This window comes from Nycticebus coucang, chromosome 11 (genome assembly GCF_027406575.1).
Source record: "Nycticebus coucang isolate mNycCou1 chromosome 11, mNycCou1.pri, whole genome shotgun sequence".
NCBI lineage: Eukaryota > Metazoa > Chordata > Mammalia > Primates > Lorisidae > Nycticebus > Nycticebus coucang.
Genome location: NC_069790.1, coordinates 124,036,903 through 124,061,528, shown reverse-complemented (window position 1 = coordinate 124,061,528; position 24,626 = coordinate 124,036,903). Strand labels below are relative to the sequence as shown.

Sequence of the window (24,626 nt, the reverse complement as noted above, 5' to 3'; positions counted from 1 at the left end):
AACACAATGATAGTTGATCCAGAAACAGCACAAGAAGTATGACTGTGCCAGACTCAGTGGCTCCAAGTAAGCCTGCACAAAAGCAAGTCCCCACCATAAACGCCAGTGGGCTAAGACAATGCAGGCACAACAAACAAGATGTTTAAACAAGATGTTCCAGCACGACATGCACCATCACCACCCACAGTAAAACTTTTCTTAAAAAACATCTTACTTCACTTACTTTTTAATCAATCAACGCACAATGGAATAATCACATATGATTAATAATAAACACTAAATAAAAACATATATATAATCAACATGAAATTAACATTTATATACCATAGAAGAACTTTTAAACAAGTTATACCTTTACTATTACTTAAGTTTAAATATAAGAAGTTGCAGTAAGTTAGCATTCCTCAGATAAGAGGAAGCAAGCAGGTTTCACTGATAACCACTAACCTTTGTTCCCCTTAAGGACAGAACATTGAGAAGTAGTAATGGATAACTACCCACGTTTGCAAACTTAAAATATAACTTGTAAAAGTCAGCAAGTTGTAACAATACTTTGTGTAACCTGTAATGCTTTGTGTAAACTGTATAAAAACCGTACTTAAAACTCAGTAAAACGCAGCTGCATACTTCACCCGTAGTGTGCCAGACTGTCATTCCTGCGTCGACCTTTCAACCAACCTGACTCCGTTTCCCTGCTTTCCCTCGGACTGAAGCCCACCGACAGGGTGGTCCGCGGCAACCTAGTTCCAGCGCCCAGAGCTGCTTTTTTTGCAACGTTAGCCTTCTTCTCTTTGTTCATTTTTTTTAACTGCATTTATGTTTTATTGTGCAAAGAACACCTCACACCAGGGCTACCCTCTTACCAGATGTTTAAGTGCACAATACTAACACAGTTACCGACAGACACAATGTCATACAGCAGATCTGCAAAACTTATTCTGCATAACTAGATTTTTTAAATTGGCAAATGATAATTGTATGTGTTTATGAGGTACAATGAGATGTTTTGATATATGTACACTTTGTGTAATGATTCACACTAATTAACATATCCATCACCTCATCGTTTATCACATTTTTTTGGTGTGAACAAAATTAAAATCTACTCTTTTTGCAATCTTGAAGTGCACATTATTAACCAGTTACCATGCTGTGCAATAGATCATAAGAATTTACTTCCGTCAAACTGAACTTCTGCCTTCTTTGACTAACATCTTCCCCACTCCCTGCGCTTTCCAGTGGCTGAAATCTGATTAGTGACTCCACATTTCCCTGCCTTCCCAGTTCCTAGAAACAACAGTTCTTTTGTTCCCTGATCCCGGCACCTCCTCTACGTGAAATCACACAGCACCTGTCACTTCATGACCTGCTTATTCCATTTAGCATGACATCCTCCATGTTTATCTACGTGTCGCAAATGGTAGGGTTTCCTTTCTTTTCTCAGGCAGCATGGATACACGTCTTCTTCACCCAGCCCCCATTGATGGACCTTCAGCATGTTTCTGCTTCTCACCGGGCATGAGCAGAGCTGCAAGTAAACATGGGGGTGCTAATACCTCTTTGAAATTCTGATTTCAATTCATTTGGATAAATGCCCAGAAATACACTGTTGGTAGAAATTCAAAATGGTTCAACTGCTATGGTAAAAGGTATAGGAAGTCCTCAAAAGAATGAAAAATAGAACTTCCATAAGATGCATAAACCTACACAAACTGTGCTTCAGAACTCTGAGCCCCTTCTCTCTCTATCAAGACAACATTCACCAACTGTACAGACTGTGGATTCCTCCACTCTCCTCTCTAACCACTTTCAAGAGAAGAAAGAAAAAGGAAGACAGGCCCAGAACAGAACCGGGAGTGTGGGGGCCCCTGGTGAAGCACCCCACACTGGCCCATCTGAGAACCCAAGAGGAAGGAGGACGCCGTGTGCACAGGGCTGCTTCCAGCTCCAGGACACACTGCTCTCAAGTGGCCAAGAGAAAAATGCAACATATGCAGGGCTAAGCTGGGACCTACATTTAATAAGACAAATTTGAATCTAACTCCTGGAAGGACAAGTCTCTATAAATCAAACACACCCACTGTGTCTAAGAAGTGAGCCAGAACTCTTCATTTACACCAGTTTATGCCATTTACAACACTCCCACTCAGCTGAGCTCCAATTTTACAGAGTCAGCCTTCCAGCTTGTTGGTAAATACCAGACATTCAAGGGAACAGGGGCAAGGCCCAGCCCTACCATTGTTCCCTCTCTAGTGGTGACAGGAGGATAGAAGCCTGCAGATGAAGCCACATGCTTCCCTGAAGATTACCATTGATTATCTTGGAGCTCACTTCTAATATCCCATTTCCAGCAGTGCAGCTACAACTGCACTAACGCCTGATAATGGTTAGCAGCTGCCTATAACTGTGAAGTTATTTCCATTAGCTCACAAACTATCTAAGACACGTGCACATTCCTGACACAGCAGACCCGCGGGCCCAACATGCCCAGCCTTGCTGTCTGGTGGTGCCTGAACATCTGTGCGTCCTCACTTTCCTATGCCAGCACATGACTCTGACTGTAGCTGATGTAGAGATGTTTATCTTCATTATCAATCCTATGTTCCTATGGGAATTGTCTTTCAGACATAAAGGCCATAATGAATTATGGGAAAATAACATTTAAGGATGTTAAGGATCCTTTTTATCCCAAAAAGGATAGAAGCAGTACGACCTGGTGGTGAAGCTGAGGCAGGGAACGGGGGAGGAACGGTTTCTTACCGCTGGGTCTTACGCGTCCCCTAGGACTCCATGGTGAAGCAGTTTCAGGAACACTGACCTCAGCGAGCCCAGATTCCCCTCACTCCTGTCTCTCATTATTTCATTTTGTGAGTCCTTTAATCTTTGTCACTTTCCCGAAATTTATTCTCCAGAAAAGAATCCATGAGACCCACAATGAGTGGGTTAAACATTTATTACACAAGCTCCTGTGCTGGCTGATTTAAGAAACGCAGAGTTTAATAAAACATACTCTTTGCCATTCAAAATTTACAACACTGTATGAAGAACATAGTGAACAATACCAACAAGATAAAACGATGCGGCACAAACCAAATCTCATGGTACGTGTGAGGGCAGGTCCTTCTGACTTGGGGGTAGGGAGAGAAGATGAATGATGCGCCTAACTTGGGAGCGTGTGAAGAGGTCCGGGCCACTGACAAGACAGGGAACACAGGGGGCAAAGCCCGCCCCTTCCTGCTTCATTTCCTGGAGTGGGGTGACAGGGGGTGGGGTGGGGGGGCACAAACCAAAGAGAAATCCCTGGGTGGGAGTTTGCGGGAGTGGTCTGCACTGCAGGTAGGTCCCCAGTCAGAGCGGCCGGGGCGTCACTATGCCAGGTGCTCGTGTGTTCTCACACCTCCATTCATGGCACCCGGACGAGCAGCACCCAGACTAGCCTTGACCCCAAATCCACTACAATAAAATCTGCATTGCAGCAAGATCCCAGTATGAGATGCACACAGACAAAAGCTGGAAAAGCTTACAACCACAAAGAAGGAAAACATTCTAATCAAGGGATTTCAGCGTCACTGAGTCAGGGTTGAAAGTAATTGGCGGGGAGAGGCTCCCTGGGAGCATCCTGATGCCAGTTACTCCAACACTGCAGATATGCTTCACTCACTTTCTGAGCCACAGGCTGTGTATTCCAAAGATGTGTAAGAAAATGATCACCACAATCAGGCTGTAATCATGGGGTTATGTTACCGCTCAACTTGCATTATAGTTCACTTTCCATCTAGAGCTGTAGAGACTGTGGCAAGGAAGCTGAACCCATAAACATGATTTTGAGGAACCTACTTAGTCCATTTGAGAAATAAATTGCTCAAGGATTTTGCATACTGTTTGCATGCATGCTGGAGGGGCCAGCTAGCCACACCCTGGCTCCCAGAATACAGATCTGGAAGCATTTCTTGAGTTGTCCAATGAAGTCAACGTTTGCACATGAAAGCAGGAAGATGGCAGGTCTCTATCAGTTTAACTCTTATTCAGATTGGTAAAGACCACACTGCCAGGCTAGAATTTTTTTTTTTTTTAATTTTTTTATTAAATCATAACTGTATACAATGATATGATTATGGGGCATCATACACTCACTTCGTAAACCATTTGACACATTTTTATCACAGTGGTTAACATAGCCTTTCCGGCGTTATCTCAGTTACTGTGCCAAAACATTTACATTCTACATTTACCAAGTTTCGCAAATACCCCTGTAATATGCACCACAGGTGTGATCCCACCGATCCCCCTCCCTCTACCCACCCACCCCCTTTCCCACTTCCCCCTATTGTTAAGTTGTAGCTGGGTTATAGCTTTCATGTGAGAGTCCCAAATTAGTTTCATAGTAGGGCTGTGTACATTGGGTATTTTTTCTTCCATTCTTGGGATACTTTACTAAGAAGAATATGTTCCAGCTCCATCCATGTAAACATGAAAGAGGTAAAGTCTCCATCTTTCTTTAAGGCTGCATAGTATTCCATGGTATACATATACCACAATTTATTAATCCATTCGTGGATCGATGGGCACTTGGGCTTTTTCCATGACTTAGCTATTATGAATTGGGCTGCAATAAACATTCTGGTACAAATATCTTTGTTATGTTGTGATTTTTGGTCTTCTGGGTATATGCCCAGCAGAGGAATTACAGGATTGAATGGCAGATCTATTTTTAGATCTCTGAGTGTTCTCCATATATCTTTCCAAAAAGAATGTATTAATTTGCATTCCCACCAGCAGTGCAGAAGTGTTCCCTTTTCTCCGCATCCACGCCAACATCTCTGGTCTTGAGATTTTGTGATATAGGCTAGTCTCATTGGAGTTAGATGATATCTCAAAGTAGTTTTGATTTGCATTTCTCTGATGATTAAAGATGATGAGCATTTTTTCATATGTCTGAAGGCCGTGCGCCTGTCTTCTTCAGAGAAGTTTCTCTTCAACTCCCTTGCCCAGCCTGCGATGGGATCCCTTGTTTTTTTCTTGCTGATGCGTTTGAGTTCTCTGTGGATTCTGGTTATTAAACCTTTGTCAGAGTTATACCCTGCAAATATCTTCTCCCATTCTGAGGGCTGTCTGCTTGCTCTGCTTACTGTGTTCTTAGCTGTGCAGAAGCTTTTTAGTTTGATCAAGTCCCAGTAGTGTATTTTTGAAGCTGCTTCAATTGCCCGGGGGGTTCTCCTCATGAAATGCTCACCCAGACCAATTTCGCAGCTAAGTACAGCAGCTCCCCCGCACCAGGGGTGCCTGAAACCAGAAAGTGCGGAAGTCTGCAACTCCAGCAACATCTGCCTGTAACCTATGTACTGCTGTATAAGTTCCACGCGCCACTGGAGCTCCATACCTGTAACCTATGAAGAGAAGTCAAGTCAAAATTGGTCTGAGGTCAGACTGGTTTAGAGTAATAGGTAACTAAATGGGCTCTGAGGAATGATAGGTAAGGCTTGGCCACTGGCGCCTGGAAGGCAGTGTTAGTGAGAGGGGTCGAAACAGGACAAGATGCAAAGAAGTGTTGGGGGAGGCGGGCTTCACCCAGATCCTTCGGATATCAAGAGAGGGGGTTTCAATTGTACCCTATAGGAAACCAAGGACCACTAAAAAGCGTATCAGAGTGATTTGTTTAAGCAAAAGGAAGGCTCTGTGAAGATTTATTCAAACTACATACCTTGAAAGAAAGAGTTTTCTCTTTAATTTTAATTAAATTAAACCTCATAACTGATATGGAAAAAGAAACACAAAAACTGAAAAATGTTTCCTTCCAACAAAAAGGCTCTTCCTTCTTGTTCTCTGGAGAATTTGAATTTTGGTAGTCTGCGTAGTAACTTCATGACCTAAATTCCTATTAGTCTGAATTCTGCACTTTAAAACATTGTAAGCCAATATTTTAATTATGGCAAATCAAAGGGTAAAATTTTGAAATATCTGTCTGGCAAGCTGTGGGAAGTTGTAACAGAGCGGAGAAGGGGCGCGTCCAGGGGAGAAATCTGGGCAATTTTCTCTCAGTAAAAATGATGGATATCATAGCTTTAAAAAGCCAGAAATTTACAAATTCTATGTTTCATTTATTCTTTGATTCTTTTCTTTAAGTTATATACCACAGGAACATTATAAGAATATGTTCTGCAAAGAATTTTGTCATTGCTAAAAAATTCTTGTACTAATTTTCACGAAAAAGCAGATTATTCTTCTTTGACTCATTAGCATGCATTATTGGTGAAAAGGAGGAGAAAAAGACACCTTACACTCACTGGGAATTTTGATTCTCACTTAATTTTCAATTATTTTAAATAATTGGTTATTGAATTTTTCCAGCAGTTGCAAAGAATTTTATTCACGCTTCTAAGACCCTATTGATAAACAAACCTGGGAGGACTTGCTATTTGAAGCCCTTAGTTAGAACACCTTTTATGTATTTAACATAAAAATGTTCAGAAGTAAAAATACTGTAAGTATGCCTTCCAGAAAATGGATTATTCAAATAATATCCCCTATTTTTTTGCTCCAGAAAAATCAAAATTGTACATGAATAAAAATCAGTGCCGCAAAAAATTACCACAAACCATTTACTACAGCCTGTCTCACTCTTTTTGCGCTTCTGCCTTACGATTCAGCACAAATTATCTCACTACCAAAAAGCCTCCTGCAATATGCAACAGACTCTCAGAAAGAGTCTTGTGATCTCTGGATAACTGCTTAAAAAGTTGGTAGGTGCAGAAACGCAGACACGATGTTCAGGAAAATGAGTCCCTGGAGGAGGAGACTGACTAAATTTATTAAACTTATTCAACTAAGTAGAAGAGATTGAAAAAGAATTCAGTGGTAGGCAGTGCCTGTGGTTCAAAGGAGTAGGGCGCTGGTCCCATATACTGGAGGTGGTGGGTTCAAACCCAGCCCCGGCCAAAAACTGCAAAAAAAAAAAAAAAAAGAATTCAGTGGTAGCCCAAGTTACTGGATGACTGGAGTGGGCAGTTGCTTTTAGCTGGAAAGCTTATAAAAAGTTGTGAAGTCCTTAGAAGAGGAGGGGACACCAGCAGAGCGCAGGCATAGAGAAAGGACGCGTGAGGGCACAGGAAGAAGCTGGCCATCCGCTGGCCGAGGAGGCAGCCCTGTCCAGAAAGCAGCTCCACTGGCCCCCAAATGTGGACTTCTAGCCTCTGAACTATGAGGAAATACCTTCTTCTGTAAGCCACCCACTCTCTGGTATTCTGTTACAGTCTGAAAGCTTGTGTCCCCACAACGCACATGCTGAAATCCTAACCCCTAAGATGGTGGTGTTAGGACGTGGGGCCTTGGGGAGCTGATGAGGTCATGAGGGGGAAGTCCTTGTGAAGAGATTAGTGCCCTACTAAAAGGTCGAGAGGCTGACCTTACCTCTCCCACTGTGTGAGGACAGAGCCACCGTGGACACTGAACGTGCCTGGACCTCAGACTCGTAGCCTCTAGCGTGAGGGCATTTACATTTCTGTTAGCCACCGTGTTGATGGGTTTTGTTACAGCAGCTGGAATGGACTAAGACAGTCCCAGCCAGCTGAGACACCATGTCCCTGAAGGGAGGAGGATGGACCAGACGGGACTCTGGCCACAGCCCACGTCAGGGTGCTCTTGCAATTAGCATCACTCCCACTCCCAAATTACAGAGCTGCAATTATTTACATGCAGACTTATTATCCCCACAAGAGCAGTGAAATCAGGCACTTCTAAGTTAAGAATGAAGTATAAACAAAAGTAAAAAATGTACAAAAAATTATTCTTCAGCCTGGAAGAAAATAAGAGTTCATAAATGTTTTCAAGTATATAGTTCGCTTTGCATTGTGTGGTGAGTTTCTGGAAGGTCAGTTCTCATATAGATGTAGGTTAGCCACTGATATTAAGGAAGGGTTTTGATAAATTCCCTGGAGAGATGAAAATCCACTGTAATTTTTAACAGATGAAGAGGAGAATGAATGGAGGAGAGATGGTAAACACCAGAGAAGCAGCAGGGACCCTGTCCCACGTCCCCCACTGTGACGGATGCTATCCCACGTTCCCCAGTGTGACGCTTCTGCTCAGCATCAAGGAGGCTTCTCTTTGTAAACACCATTTGGGTTTTAACCAAAGATGGTGGATATCCTGTTGCCTACAAAGGGAATGTACAGTCTTATAAATACACAATTTGAGGGGGATTTTCCACAGACGGGACATGGGACATTCTGGGCTCAAAACCACCGGGTCAGCCTTATAGATACATATGTCTAATTTCTAAGAGTCAATTACAGAAGTTTGTATGTTTCTCCAAATGTGCACTTATTTCTTCATAAAAATAAAGACCTGCAGCATTAATATATTTTTCCATGTGTTAACACTAATTTTAAATGATTTTTAATCTTGCAAATGAATCAAGCTCTATAGAAAGTGCAAAACTTAATTTTTTAAAAGGAAAGGAAAAAATCTTGCACACTGTGGGACCTTAATGCTCACTAGCAGTAAAATTAAAAATCAACTGCAATTATAATGCTGAATCCACTTTGCAGTAAACATCCATTGATTAAAAATCCTTAAATAAAAAATAATCTTTGGTTATGTAATTGTAGCTGGCACTGTCTCCTCCACCTGCCTTCACTGATCTACATGTTAGAGAAACATAGAAAAAAGGCATAGCACATCACAGTATTGGTTACCCAACAAAAGATACGTGTTGTCAAATGTATGCACAGAACTATAAGAAATCCCAGTATTTTGTCTGTTTCATGAATAGACAAAAATCACATTTTTCAATAAAATACTGCGTAAAGAATAATTTAATCCAGTTTTCATCTGTGTGTTAGCAGAATTAGAAAAAAAATTCTGTAAACCTCTTTGTTGCTTTCTCTGGAATCCACTAGTCTTCCCTGCTGGGAAATGCATGTATCTAAACTAAACCCTTCGAGCTGCATCTTTTGCACATTTCCCCTTGAACTGTCATTACTAAGACATGGTGTGAGGCGCATCTGAATTCCTGTGATCTCTGTTCCCATGTTACATTTTGGACAGTGTCTTCTCACATTTTCTGTTTAAAGAGGCTCTTTCGTCTTCTTCAAGGGAAGGATTTACAGGCACTTCTCATTAAATTCTCAGAATTTTGAATATCTAATACATCTTCATTTCCTTATTAGTGTCTTAAATGTGCACAGGACAAAGAAGGGCTGTAACTGTGAGTTGTGACATTCTGTTTGTCCCTGTCTCTCCTGGACCACACACACCAAGAAAAGCCTTTCACAGCCAGCACCTTGGAGAGAGACTGAGCAGTCAACGTGGGTGGGAAGGCCTCATCAGGATGAGTCCAGCTAACTCAGCTACGGAAACACAGTTGGTTGAAAGCAGTGCCACAGGTCAGTGGTCAAAACCCACTGTCATGGACATTGGCTTTATAATGCCAACTCCAAGTAAAAGGAGTCAGAAGTCTTTGGAGAAATGAAGCATTCAGGGGACAGGGAAGGAAAATACAAATTGTGCCTAGAGCATCAGAAGAGGACCAGAAGAGAAGTGTTTATGAATAAAGAGTATGGGGGCACACCCAGGTGACACAGGATCCAACCATGAAGAGGGGACCCGCCCAGGTGACACAAGATCCAACCATGAAGAGGGGACCCGCCCAGGTGACACAGGATCCAACCATGAAGAGTATGGGGACCCGCCCAGGTGACACAGGGTCCAACCATGAAGAGTATGGGGACACACCCAAGTGATACAGGGTCCAACCATGAAGAGTATGGGGGCACGCCCAGGTGACTCAGGAACCAATCTGGAAGAGCTTCCTGTGGCCAAAACTGGAATAATTTTAGCAACATAAAAGGAAAATTAGGTTACGATGAAAAGTTAAACATAAACATGTATACATCTGCACTTGTATTAGTTTTCTCGGGCACCATAACAAATGTCACTGACTGGGGGACTTGAAAAACAGTAATTTATTTCCTCCTGGTTCACCTAGACGCCCAAGGTCAAGCTCCAGCAGGATGGTTCCTCCCAAGGCCTCGCTCCATGGCTCACAGACAGACGTGCTTTCTCTTTACCTTACATGGCTGTCCCTCGGGCATGTCTGGCCAGTCCTATTGGGTTGAGGCCATCCATCTGATCTCACTTTACCTCTATAAGACCCTAGCTTTAAGTACAGTCACAGTCGGAGGTGCTAGGACTTTAACATATAAATTTGAGGGGAGGAATACAATTCAATCCATAATGATAGTGATATAAATGATTCAAAGTCAAAAAAAAAGGGAAGACAGACAACTGTCATAGACCAGAGGACCCTGGGAAGATGGGACACCCAGCTGCAGTGTGGAACTCGGCATTAGGGTCTGGAAGAGAAAGGACATTAAGGGGAAAACAGATGAAATCCCAAATGAAGTCTGCAGTTTAGTTAATACAGTAATACAGCAATATCAGTTTCTCAGTTTTGATTAATGTGTCATGGAAAAATAGATGTTATTCACACGTGTGAGGGATATGTAAAAACTCTCTGCACTATCTGTGAAACTTTTCTGTAAATCTACAATTTTATCCCAACATAACAATTACCTTAAGAAAATTTTAGAAAACCAGTCACAGTACAAACCTAGCACTAGGATTTGGTTCCAAGAAATCAATAATCAACCCACTTTTCTAACTTCAACTCCCCAAAGACCCCAGCAAGTCATTAGGGATGTTAACCTGACATCTGAAGTCATGGTTTCCTTGACACCAAAACACTGTATTTACGTACTGAATACAGGACAAATTCTTTACTTTTAAAAAGAAACGAGTCCCATCTTTCCTAGAACATGTGACTTTCCTAATCTTTCATTTGTCTACTTTGAAAAGAAGCATTACTTACAGTTCCTAACAATAACGACAACAGCAGACCCTTCTCAAGCGCTCAGTGTGTGCTGGACGTGTTTTAGACTCTGTCAACTCATTTAGTCATCACGACAACCCTACAAGTCAGGCACCATCAATAGTCCCGATTTACGGAAGACAAATGAAGAGACAGAGGTAAATACCTTGCATGAGGTCGCTTACACACAGCTAGTAAGCTGCCAGATCACCACTAGAACCCAGGCAGTCCTTATAGAGAATTATCTCTAATCTACGAAAATCAGCATGGCAGCGGGGGGTGGGGGTGGTTGAGGAGGCCTCAGGCCTGGGCAGCTGCAGTGCAAATGTCCCCAGAGGGCATAGTCACGAGCCATCGCCTACGGGAATACAGATGTAGGGCACAGGTCTTCTTTCATTTTAAAGGAAGCCATGAGTTTTGCTCTTTATAAAAGAGTTACCAAATTTTAAATTGGGACTCAAAAAGAAAAGCTACCATAAAAGCAAACCGAAACAAACACATCTTCTGTAATCAGAAGAACTGCAGGAAGAGGCCCACGGGTGAACATGTTTGCTATCATTCTGGCAAAATCATTGCAGGGAAAATATACATTTCTATCAAGGGATGGGCACCCCATAAACACCAAAACCACTGACCCTAAGGCACTGGCTGGGCACCGGGACACAAAAAGAAATGTGAGTTGTGACTCTTCCTTTCAAAAGATTTTAAATAAAATTGGAGCAGTTAGGATGTCACATGCATGAAATAATTTTTTACAAAATATAGTGTGATAAACCAAATGACTGCTTTAGAAAAGAAGAGCTTTAAGATGTTTGGGAAAGGGAAAACTTAGAGGAATCCTCTCAAAGATCTTGAAGTTAAATCGGAAATGGAAACGTGGGGAGGGATTCCAGCTGGAGACGCTACCCTAAGCAGCACATCTGAGGCCTGATCCAGTGTCTGCTACACACAGAGTGTGTCATCTCCCTGGATGAATGGAGAAAACTGATGGGCAAGAGGCTGACGAGGAGGCGGGGCAGTGAGGCGCTGACACCAACTGAAGACAGAGGGTCTGAGTTTGTCTCAAAGACGAGCGGCCAGGGTGGTGATGGCTGATCTGTGCGCTGAGGGGAAACCTGACGTCTGCCTGAGCCATGAGCTCAGGGGAGGCTGATCAGGAGTGCACCCAGGCGTTATGTTTGCACGACGCCTTCTCCTGTGAGGGAACAGATGTGTGGCCTTGGCCCAAGAGACCACATCAGGTGCTCCCGCCTGCCTTCCCTTCTGCCCTTTCTCTGAGAGCCCTGAGCTAACTGCGCTGTGCAAAGGCACAACAGCCTCCCCAGTGTTCCGACCCCATCTGGGTGGGACCTAAGAATTTGCCTGCAAAGTTCCATGGGGGACACTGAAGTGCTGGCCTGAGGACCACACTTTGAGAACCACTGGCCTCCAGACTACTTTATGGGACCACTGGGTTGAACTGTCAACATCCAATGTCACATCGACGTGTGTCTGTGTGTGTCTCTGTGTATGTGTGAGTGCATCTGTCTCTGTGTGTCTCTGTGTGTGTGGGTCTGTGTGTGTCTGTGTCTCTGTGTGTGTGGGTCTGTGTGTCTGTGTGTGTGGGTCTGTGTGTGTCTGTGTGTCTCTGTGTGTGTGGGTCTGTGTGTGTCTGTGTGTCTCTGTGTGTGTGGGTCTCTGTGTGTCTGTGTGTCTCTGTGTGTGTGGGTCTCTGTGTGTCTGTGTGTGTGGGTCTGTGTGTCTGTGTGTCTCTGTGTGTGTGGGTCTGTGTGTCTGTGTGTGGGTCTGTGTGTCTGTGTGTGTGTGTCTGTGTGTGTGGGTCTGTGTGTCTGTGTGTGTGGGTCTGTGTGTCTCTGGGTCTCTGTGTGTGTGGGTCTGTGTGTCTGTGTGTCTCTGTGTGTGTGGGTCTGTGTGTCTGTGTGTGTGGGTCTGTGTGTCTCTGGGTCTCTGTATGTGTGGGTCTCTGTGTGTGCGGGTCTGTGTGTCTGTGTGTGTGGGTCTGTGGGTCTCTGTGTGTCTGTGTGTCTCTGTGTCTCTGTGTGTGTGTCTCTGTGTGTCTGTGTGTCTCTGTGTTTCTGTGTGTCTCTGTGTGTCTGTGTCTCTGTGTGTCTCTGGGTCTCTGTGTCTCTGTATGTGTGTGTGTGTCTCTGGGTCTCTTTGTGTCTGTGTCTCTGTGTGTGTGGGTCTGTGTGTCTCTGTGTGTCTGTGTCTCTGTGTCTGTGTGTCTCTGTGTGTGTGGGTCTCTGTGTGTCTGTGTCTCTGTGTGTCTCTGGGTCTCTTTGTGTGTGGGTCTGTGTCTCTGTGTGTGTGTCTGTCTCTCTGTGTGTGTCTCTGTGTGTCTCTGGGTCTCTGTGTCTCTGTGTGTGTCTCTGTGTGTCTCTGGGTCTCTGTGTGTGTGGGTCTGTGTGTCTCTGTCTCTGTGTGTCTGTGTGTCTCTGGGTCTGTGTGTCTGTGACTGCGTGTCACTGGCCACTCCTCATCTTCTGTAGGCTGTTGGTTTACTAGCCAATTCTCAGCATTGTGAAATTGTGAAATAATGCAAGATTGGCCCATAAACCACAACTAAATTGGGAAGTATATTTAATAAAAGAGAATGTTTATCTACTTTTTACAACCTTATGAAAACCACACTGAAGACTTATCCTTTCCAGATCTAAAGGTTGGCTGGCAAACTTCTGTTTCCTTTTTTAGAAGGATGAGACCACCCAGACTAATAACGCGTGACATTTAGAAAGAATCTTCTCCAAGGGTGTCCAGACTGCTGCACAGACCTTACAGGGTATCTCTGATTTCCCCTTAGCTAGTATTCACATATGACTCATTTATATTTCTTAGGAAACAGAAGGTAACGTATCTAAGTTAACTTCGGCCCAAAGGTCATTTTAGGCCTCAAATCGCAAATAATCGCCCCCTGCCCAGGCCCATTCCCCACAGGCTTCTTCACATGGCTTGCTCCCTCTGTGCACAGGAACATGAGCCGCTCACAGAGCACAAGTCTTCATATCCCTTCCCTGAAATATCTCTAGGAGGGAAAAGGAGGATGTTTCCTATTCCTTCTGAAAAGGAGGAATGTGAGCAGAGCTGTGCAGAGCCCGCCCTGCAGATGGGAGGGTCCCAGGCTGGAGTCCTCCAAGTCCAGCCTCCCGGTCCTGCTGGGCTCCCTGCTCTGTCCACCCTCCCAGAGCCCCTGGCTCCCCTGGGCCCTGGAACTGTCCCAGCCTGCAGAGCCAGCCTGGGACACTGCCTCCCTGCACTTCTTTCAGCTTAAGCACATCTGCGATTTGCATCTTAATAGATTCCTTTCTGGGTCTGCTCACAAAACACTTTGGTTTTTGAAGAGATGACAAACAACAGGCAAGCCGCTCCTGACGGAATATGTGCTACTTGTCCATTGACAAAGAGTATCTTTATTTTCAGCTGTAGCTGGGAGGAAAAATAAGCAAAACACCAGTACACACACTCCACAAACTAGCATGTAAAACCAGACACCTTTAGCGAGCATCCGGGCACATTTACCCGAAACAAACCGCAGGAGCTTCTGTTTATTTATTTATTTTTCTGATTTTACTCTTTTTTATTAAAACATAAATGCAAAGATCATGTATACATTAATGCATGTATGGGGTACAATGTGCTGATTTCATATAGAATTAGGCGTGTTTACATCAGGAGCTTCTGTTTAATCTCATTTCTGTTTTCACGGTTCCCAAACAAAAGATCTAGAGTAAGGACTGCATCACTTGATGCTGGATCAGCCAATAAACTCTCCAAATCACTGTTTCCTCAACTGTACATGTGGTAACAATGAGTCCTCCTGTATGGGAATGGCTCTTAAACTCATGAGAAAATACACACATGCATATAAAGAAAGACGCCTGCGTACGTGCATGTATGCTCATATATGTGTACATGCACACGTTTATACAGACACAAGGCTTGACTTGGTACATAGCTACAAAAAAGCATTTGTTATCATTAAACTTATTATAAGCATAATTTTTAATGGCTGACTTTTTGCATTTTTACTACCTAAAAAATTGCTCCTGTAAACATTCGCTATGTAGCATTTTTGTGTTATTGCCTCTGTACATACTATTATTTACTTAGTACGAATTTCTAGAAATGGAATTTCTGGCATTCTTATCGGCACCCTCAATGCTCTGCCACACAGGTCCATTTCCTCTCCAGACCACGCACCTCCAATCCTAGGCGTGTCGAATACTGAGAAAGGCGCCCATTTTATTGCATCACTAGAACTGGAAGTATCTATTTTAAAAATACTTGCCAATTTTGTAAGTGAAATATCTCCTTTTAGTCTTAGTCTGAAATCCCCAAACGTCTTTGGCTGACCTGGGCGTCAGCCACATTCAGCCCCATTCTCTGCCTCTGTTCGGTGCTCAGCTCTCCACAGGTTTGGCCTTTGTAATTTTCATGTTACGGCTTCCTACGCGTACTCCTGTAGCTCAAAGACCGTAATTCTTTTTCTCATTCGTTGTAATGTTTTCCCCAGGCTCCTCTTTCCTGTGTGGTACTTTACCAAGTCCATGTTACCGTCCACAGGCAGCGTTTATGGGTCCACCCTTTCTGACTTCTTCCCCTGATTTTCAGCAAAAACACCCCGACTGGGCCTCAATCCTGACTATATTCTTATTTACATGACTCGAGCTGCTGATACTGGCCTTCTTAGATCTCTGAATTGGAGGCTCCCTGAGGATGGAGGAGGAAGGTGTGGTGGACAGTGACTTCCCTTCCAGTTTCTCAGTCCAGCCAGAGAGCTCAGCATCAGTTCCAAGTCCATTACTAAATTCTCAGCTTCCCTCTCCGATAGTTACTTTGCCAAATACAACCTGATGGGCTGCTTTCAGGGTGTATTTGTAAAGGACAATAAGTAAAGGTTCCTACAACATTTTCCTGCGGACCTGCAGAAGCTGCCTGCTCCTCCCCTGACCCAAACAGGTTCCTTGAAAATCTTTCATTTTCTTCTCCTTGAGGCAGCATTTAGAGGCACTGCCCTACCCCACCCCTCTGCTGCCCCAGCCCAGGGTTTGGAAATGCTATGAGCGCCTGTGGCAGGTTGGGAGAGTGGATGAGAAGAGGCCCCTAGAAAGTTCAGGGCCCCACGTGCTGTCCACCCCTGTACTTCCCTCGTGGCCGTTCCAGATTCCCTCTTACTCTGAATCCTGACTCTTCAAAACCCTTGAGACACCCGGTCCCACCCCAGTCCTCACCGTGCCCCCTCACTAAGTTCCCAGGGCACTCACACATCCACTTGGCTTTGGGATAGACAGTGGTGGGCACACCCTACCTCCCAGTGAGAGGAGGACACCCTGGGGGCCTCAGCACTGTCCCACTGATAGCCCAGACGCTGGGGCCTCTACAGCCATGTCCTGAGAGCCCCATGGGCTGCACGGTGGGCGCCTGGATGTCGGAGGAACAAGAAATGGGAATGTCCTTCTCAAGGTCAGCATCAGGCATTTTCAGGTTGGTGTCTCAGTACCATAAACACTTTGATAATTACCTGCTAAAACCTCTGCTTCACCCCTGCTCAGGCTCACTAATGCTGCAGCTATGGGCTGATGCCCAAGAACTAGAGCTGCTACTTCAACAAGACTTAGGCGCCTCTAAAATTTCTACTCTTCTCATTCCCGTCACATCTAGGTCTGTTCTCCTTTCTTTAAAGCTCTTTTCTTTTTTTTTTTTTAAATTGTAATTTTTTTATTGGAAAACAAATATACAACTTGGAATGGATTTGAGGCAAATTGTGCCATAAGCAGATTTTCTTTAAGTGGCTAAACAAAGTTTAAAAGCAAGTAACAATAAAAGAAAATGTTTCTGGTACAGGACCAGCAGTACAAAAAAATAGTGTACGAGTACCTGGATAATACACCCGTTTTGCAATAGTGCAAACTTGAAGTACATATTGTTGACTGTCCATAGTCCACGCAGAGTTACAACTCCACACTTCAACAACAACATGCTGACAGTTCCTAAAAAAAACTACTTAAAAAAAAGGCATAACCCAGATGTTCCCTCATTTGACCAACTCCATCTAAGTTTAGATGTGCAGAAGGGCTTAGATATATCCAGAGTAAGCCACATGCAACATGTTACTTGATCAATTTTCTAAAATAAGGTTTCAGGACAATGACAGTAAGATAAGGATAAGGGAAGAAAACATGGAGGAATGAAGTCCTAATTACTATACATGCATATTTTTTTGACAGTAGTGAGAAACCTTTTACAGATAAGTTACAAAGAAAAGGCAAATAAACAATTTTGTACAAGAAATTTAACACATTCTGTACAATGTCTTCACTTTGCTGTCATCATTGGTACAAACTCTTTGTAGTTTACTTGACCATCACCATCAATATCTGCTTCCCTGATCATTTTGTCAACCTCTTCGTCTGTTAACGTCTCTCCGAGGTTTGTCATCACATGGCGAAGCTCTGCTGCACTGATATAGTCATTGCCATCCTTATCAAACACACGGACTGCTTCTCTAATTTCTTCTTCACTGTCTGTGTCTTTCATTTTTCTTGCCATCATTGTCAGAAATTTAGGGAAGTCGACTGTGCCATTACCCTCAGCATCTACTTCATTAATCATGTCCTGTAACTCTGCTTCTGTGGGATTCTGTCCAAGAGACCTCATTACAGTTCCCAATTCCTTTGTTGTTATAGTTCCATCACCATCCTTGTCAAATAGTGAAAAAGCTTCTTTGAATTCTGCAATCTGCTCTTCAGTCAATTGGTCAGCCATGCTGCAAGCGCTACCGGTTTCCGACACGCCACCACACAACCACTCTCCTAGCTCGCTGCACTCGGACTAATTATCCAAAGCTCTTTTCTTTCATTCAGCCTTGTTCCCTTCCCAGTCATGGGGCTGGGGACCTGCCACTGCATCTGCCTCCTGAACCCAGAGCCGTCAGCTCCTCAGAAAGGGCCAAGCCAGCCACCCTCACACCCTAGCGGAAGGGGAAGGAAAGGCCCCTCCATCTGTAGGTGTCAGATGGGCTCAGAGGTCAGTAATCGTGGGTTGCAGTGAACAAAGTTAAGCCAGGGAATTCCGGATGTTAGTTTCCAGAGTTGCTGTTATCTGGAATTGTCTTCATTTCTTTTTTAAGACACCCTTCCATTTTCTCTCCTTAGAATCTGGCCCAGTAACATGCTGAGTTGTTTCCCAAGGCAGTGGCCAGTCCTGCCTTCACATCAGCTCTGCGGTCCATCCCACATGATGTTCAGAAGCAGCAAGGCCAGGGAAGGGGCTGAATTAACATCACTGGTTCTTTCCTATTTAACTAAAATGCCACAGAATGTGAAATTATACATTTTTAAGAGTATATGGAAAGTTTTTGTTTTGAAACAATCACTGCACATGTCTCTCTCTGAAGACGTATTTTCTACGCCTGCCATCTGGCTGACAGTCAGCTTTTCTATTGTTTTAGCGATGAGGTCTCACTCCATCGCTCAGGCCAAGTGCAGTGACCGTTCACAGGTGCAGTCACAGCCTGCTGCAGCCTGGAACTCCTGGGCATGAGTGTCCCTCCCACCTCAATGTCCTGAGTAGCTGGGACTACATGGGTATGCCACTGTGTCTGTCTCTGTTTTTTATTCTAAACCAAACCTATGCAATATACTAACAGGAGATCTGAAATAGATAAAATGACACTCTGGATGGTACCAAAAAAAAGAGAAACATAGTCAGACATAGGGTGTGGTCCCCACTGCGTCCCTGCTCCTGGCATCCCAGCCCTGTGTGGCTTCCCACCTGATACCTGGCTGTGGCCCACAGAACTCGGACAGGCTAAGTCGCAAAGCATAGCAGCTCTGGGGCTTCTGTCTCAGTTCTGTGCCTTCCCCTGGGTCGCCCCTCTAGGGGAAGCCAGGTGCCCTGTGGTGAGGAGAGGCACACAGGGAGAATTATGGGGGCTTCGTGAGGGAGCTGGACTCAGATGACCCAGCCCCACCCAGCGCTGAGACGTCCCAGCCCGACTGACAGCTAACCTACTCTAAACTGCTGACGCCCAGAAGTTGCGAGGCACGGCATGCTTGTCCTTCCAAGCTGCTCAGCTCTGAGATGACATGTTGGGCAGTGTAGGTCACAAAGGAACAGAGGAAGGCGTTCTCAGAGGAAAACGTTGTCAGGTTCTGACCAAATAGAGGCCCACAGTTTAGAATTTTCTTTTCTAGAAAAACTGTACCTTTTAGATTTCAAGTCTAAAGGAAGGGTGCCTGGTAGAGAACCCCCAAAATCAAGTGATGGCTTTTAATCGACCAAATTCACTAAATACAGCTGTGATAAAGTCTCGCTTCATCCCAGCATGAATCTCTTTGTACACAGGTTGGCCCCATGATGTTAGTCTGCTTCTTTGTTTTATTTTGTTTGCTAAGTGTTTGCTGCTGGGACCCAGCTGGGCATCTCCCCAGTTTGATCCTCCTCGCCCGAGCACCCTACAGAGGAGTGATTGCCCGGGAGTGTGGGCAGGCGGTTATTAAACACAAATTACGACTCTCCAACGGCACCAGGAGCTGTCAGGCCAGACGAGCAACAGCTCTGTCCCTTTCTACCTGTGCGTACCCAGAAGGCACCTCGCCCCCACTCCTGTGCGCATGTTTCACTCCCGCACACGAGTCTCATTCCCACACACAGGTCTCACTTCTGCACGCATCTCTGGTGGACCAGCACACAGGGCTGGAGTCACTGGCCTGCTCCCTGATCTTTAAAGGCAGCCAAGTGTGAAGATGATTTCTAAAATCCTTTCCAGGGCCAATAGCCTATGAGCCTAGGAAACCTGTTTCCTGCAGATACCTGTAATTAAGGAACCCCCGTCTTTCTACAGAGCTGGGTATGTGAAGAATTCTCTTAGTGACATGCTCTTTGAAGACTCACAGACAAGCCAGAGCTTTAAAGAAGTCTCTCTTTTCTGTGTTGTTCTTATAAAACAGAGTCAGCAGGGGGTAAAATGAATATTCATCTACCCTCCCAGACGGACCAATAAACATGGGGTCTAAAACCTCATTTCCCCCACCAGGAACCGGTTCCGGACATACCTGCCTGGCCCCAGGGAGCTCGCAGCCGTGGCCCTGCAGCCCTGGGGTGTGGCCTTTGCTGAGGGCCTTGCTGCAGCAGGACACAGTGTCCCTACTGGTCTCATGCACTCCCTGCCTGGGCATTGGACCTCTGGACTGGGGAGGACATCTCTTTCTAGGAGGTCTATCAGGATGCAGGAGTGATGAGTTCAGGGAGCTGTGGGCTCTGCAGTGCAGAGGAAGAAACCAGCTCGGCCAAAAGAAGGTAAGAAAATGCATCTGTAGGCTGGGGCATCACACCTCACTCCACACACCCAAATACACCCAAACGCACCGGAAGCTGCTATCTGTGAAACCCCCTGAGCTTCTCCACGTCTGGCCCACCCTCACCTGCCCTGGCCTCATGCCCCCTGCCCTGCCGTTGCTGGCTCTAACAGTGGTGTTAGCCCTCTGCTCTTTCAAAATTCCTTCCCCTTGTCTTCTCATTCAGGCTCATAATTTCAATAATGACCTGAAAAGGATCTTAGGCCCAGATGTACTTCCTACATCTTGGATGGACAGTCCTTCGTCCCTTCTAAGTGGCTGCCTCACCTGTGGCCAAAACGTGGTTTAGGGTCATGTCGTTTAGGTCACTCTAGCAAAGCCCCGTCTATGCTTCTCTGCCATCAGACCCAGCTCTGTCTGCCATCGTGGGGTTGGGGTGTGGGTAGAAATCAGACATGTCTACCCTACAGGGCGCACTTGGGCTCTGATTCCCTCAACATGGTCTATCATGTTCTCAGCCGCTCTGAAATCATGCCACTACTGGCCTTTGTTACTCTCGTCCCTTACAAAACAATTGTCAACCGTGTCCAGGGTCCCTGGACGGCTTCTTCCAGCAAGACGCTGAGCTCCTCCTGCACACAACCCTGGCTGCTTCCAAGACAACCACTCGACCATCTCCAATACGCCCACACTCCTCCACCTGTCTGCCGTGGGCACCCTCTCCTCCCTAAAGGACTTTTTCATATATGTAACTTAGTGAATTTTATCTGTTGTAACTAGGTTAAAATTCAGCCTCTTCTGTGAAGCACTCCTACCCTCCACCTAAATGGAAATTATACCCCTTCTTAAGCATTTAAAGCGCACACCCCAGAGCAGGCAGAACCAAAGGCAGCCAGAGCTCACTGGTCCCTCCTGCCTCACATGCCAGCCTTCCCGCAGTGATTCTCCCCACAAGTTACCTGTGTGCAGACACAGACTTCATTTCAATGGCAAGATGAACACAGCTCTTTTGCCACAGTATATCCTCGATATAAATGCTTAGAACAACTTCTCAGCATTTGTTGACTGCAGCAGAAGTGTAAATAAGCTAATTCCTGGGGATTGAGTTTGGGTGATTCCAAGTTCTGATACATGTATTGTGTCTTGTCATCCTACCAACAATTCTGTGATGTTAACATGGAAGGTCTGATTATCCTCATTTTGAAGAAATTATAATGGATTCTCTGAGCAATTACACACACTATTCAGTACAATTACAGAAATTAAGAAAAGGGTTGCAGGTATGATCCAGATGACTGGAATCTGAGCTCTCTCACCACAGAGTTGCATCCAAACGTGAAGGCTGTGTCTGAACTAAATTGATAACACAAGTCAAGTCACAAGCTACTTCCTGGGAAGTAAACTGTCCTTTGGAAAGAGGATCTTTCTGGGTCCTTAAAGGAGGAAAGGCAGCGACTCTATAGAAATGGTCTCCTTTCTCCTGAGTTTCCAGAATCTACAGATTCATCATCACTGTTCTTTTGTTCTCTCTCACCTAATACAATATTGTAAAGATCAACATTGACTTGAAGTTTTAAATATTCCATCCCCCACTAATTATTAATACAGCTACTATTCAATTACCAAAGTCCTGTCACTACAGCTCATAGGAAGGCAGGGTTGGATGAGTCAGGCCCCTGAAGGATCTGGTTGAAATGTTTTATTCTGGAGAAATAATATATTTCCTTTTAAGAGAATACTTTTCAAATTTGTTTTCTGAAGCAATCAAGTGTGCCCCACACAAAATGGCCTGCACTGTGCCGAGTCCTGCAGCTTTTACGAAAAGACCTTTCAAGATGGATGCGATAATGGAAAAGGTCTGCAAAATGGAACTCTCCGCCCACCCCACCCAGGGGGATAATGGCTCTGAGACTTGGGATGTGACACCCGTCCGGGGGTGAGCGGCGCATGGGGCCCCCGCTGGGCACACAGCCCTCTGCTGGCTGTGTGTGTTTCACTTTACACAATGCGAATGACTAAGTAGAAAGAGAGAAAGTAAGGTTGCTCATTCATTGAAATGGGAGAAAAATCATGATCATAAACTCGAAAGGAAAAAGATTGTGATGACGGGGAATACTTTCTTCTTCCTACAATCATCAAACACGAGGTGTTCAGATTGGTCAAGTCTTTGAAGGGCAAGTGGAGAAAGGAGCTGCTGTCACTGCACACACCGGATAAACAAATCAGAACGGTGCTTGAGGCAGGGGGATGGCACAGCACACTAAGGCTTAAAGCTAAATTCACCCTGGATCGAATCCAGGTTCTGGTACTAATTAGTTGAGAGATCTTAGGCAAACTTTAAATTATCTTCCCCTCAGTTTTCTCATTTTTTAAGATGGGATTTAAAACGAGTGCCTCATAGAGGTATTGGCAAGATTACTAAGTTTCACGTGTACAATGTCTGGTGACTGCCTGGTACGTTACAGATGCTCAATACATTTTCTCCATCAACTTCAGCATTGTACCACAACAAGCTACACCTGTCCAAACTTGGGTGTTCTTCTTTTTACCGACAGCTTTACCTTGCCCAGAATTACCATCCATTTCACAGCATTACAATTGTGGGATATAAAGCTTGAAATGTATATTCAGAAAAAAATGGAAATGAACAGACCCTGAAAACTGTTCTATTTAAAAGATCGGCTGTAAAGTCCAAAGGCACCAAGACCTAGAAAGAGAAAGAGAATTATTGATTAGAGAAGCACCTTTGCTGCCTTCCTTCCCTGCAGAGGAAGCAAATGAATGCTCCCCGCACCTGCTGACCTGACTGGCTTCCTCACCTGCATCTCAGGAGCGTCAGAGAGTAAACAAATATGTTAGAACTCGTCCACACCCAGCCACATCAACATTTCTGTCAGATTTTGAGTAGCTTCCCTGTCAGGAGAGAATTAACCTTAGTATCAACAGCACGCAGTGGTGACATCTGACTTACTATATGGGTCATTCACTTATAATTTCTTCCACTGAGGTCACATCACACAAAACATGGATAATATTTTATTCAATAGTGCCGATGCTACTTCATAAGAAAGATGCTACTTTTCTGGGCAGCACATCGTTTTCCCTCAGTGTGGTGCCCCTCAGTTCTCTCTTCCTCCTTTCTAATCAGGCTTATGCATGAGAAATGAAACTGGCAGGTGACTCTCATATTGACTCCCAGGGTACTGTCTCTTTCATTACCATTTTTGTAAGATACAGACTAAAATTTAACGACATACAATTTTTTCACAGTTCTGCACTAGTGTTCATCTGGTGCTCATTGCTGAAGAGTCGTGAACAAGAGTTCATAAGAAGTGGCTTCATTTTGATCTAAAATACTTAGATGACCCTGAAAGCAGGTCCCATTTCATTCCTGCTGCATGTACACTGCCACTTATTACAACGCGCTGTCTATGCAAAAAAGAGTACCTTTCGTGTGTGCTCAACTAACAAACGGTAGCTATTTATAATGTGGAAAAAACCAAAGTAATCCAGGCTATGTTCCAACCTCCTTTTATCTTCACTAAAATCCTTTAACCATTGTGTTTCTATCCTTGTTTCAGGTACTAGCTGGAAAAACATCCTCCCTGAAGTTACTGGAAAAGAGACATTCCATTTCTTTCCCCCTGTCTGTCTCTTCCGTCCTTTCCCAGTCCACTGTGTGAGGGTGAGACTCCTGTCCACACGTGTAGCACCTTAGTGACCTGTGCAGGCTCAGGAGTTAGGGTTTGAATCTCTGTCCCACCCTTCACAGCCCTGATGCCTTAGGCGTGGTGCAGATAGTATCTCCGTGCTTCAGTTCCTCATCTCTAGAGTGAGAATACTATTCATACCTGCAGAAGAGCTGTTCTGAGTATTAACTACATGGTGAATGTGAGTTGTTTAGCATAGTGCAGTGCATGTAATAACAACAGAGTTATGATTTTATTTCTGCTACTATTTCAGTGACTAGAGAGATAAAGCAAGCCCATTAAAAAAAATCAGTGAGTGGAGGGAGCGTAATTGGTGGGATTACACCTGTGGTACATCTTACAAGGGTACATGTGAAACTTACTAAATGTAGAATATAAATGTCTTAACACAATAAATAAGAAAATGCCATGAAGGCTATGTTAACCAGTTTGATGAGTATTCTTTTCATCAAAGTGTGTTGAATTGTGTCAAACTTATTGATTGCTTTTTGAAAAGTTCTCATATCTTTGGAGGAGAATATGCTGCTAAACTGATTTTTTTCTCTCTCTTTTTTTGAGACATTTTGATGAAAATATTTTAAATTGTACATAAAACAAACACATTGTACCCCATGACTGCATTAATGTACACAGCTATGATTTAATAAAAAATAAATAAAAAACTGAGGCAAGAGTATCACTTGAGCCCAAGAGTTGGAGGTTGCTGTGAACTGTGACGCTACAGCACTCTATCAAGGGTGACAACTTGAGATT

The 24,626-nt window shown here is 44.3% G+C and overlaps 2 protein-coding genes across 6 annotated transcripts in view; both read right to left on the bottom strand.

Annotated features, from left to right (window-relative positions):
* The window catches only part of DPP6 (dipeptidyl peptidase like 6), a 910,604-nt gene that overhangs the window by 421,497 nt on the left and 464,481 nt on the right, over positions 1–24,626 (bottom strand). The window lies entirely within an intron of this gene.
* Positions 16,556–17,717, bottom strand: LOC128598430 (calmodulin-alpha-like). Its single transcript, XM_053608767.1, has one exon. It carries the CDS (start codon positions 17,627–17,629, stop codon positions 17,180–17,182), a length of 450 nt encoding a protein of 149 aa, XP_053464742.1. The 5' UTR covers positions 17,630–17,717; the 3' UTR covers positions 16,556–17,179.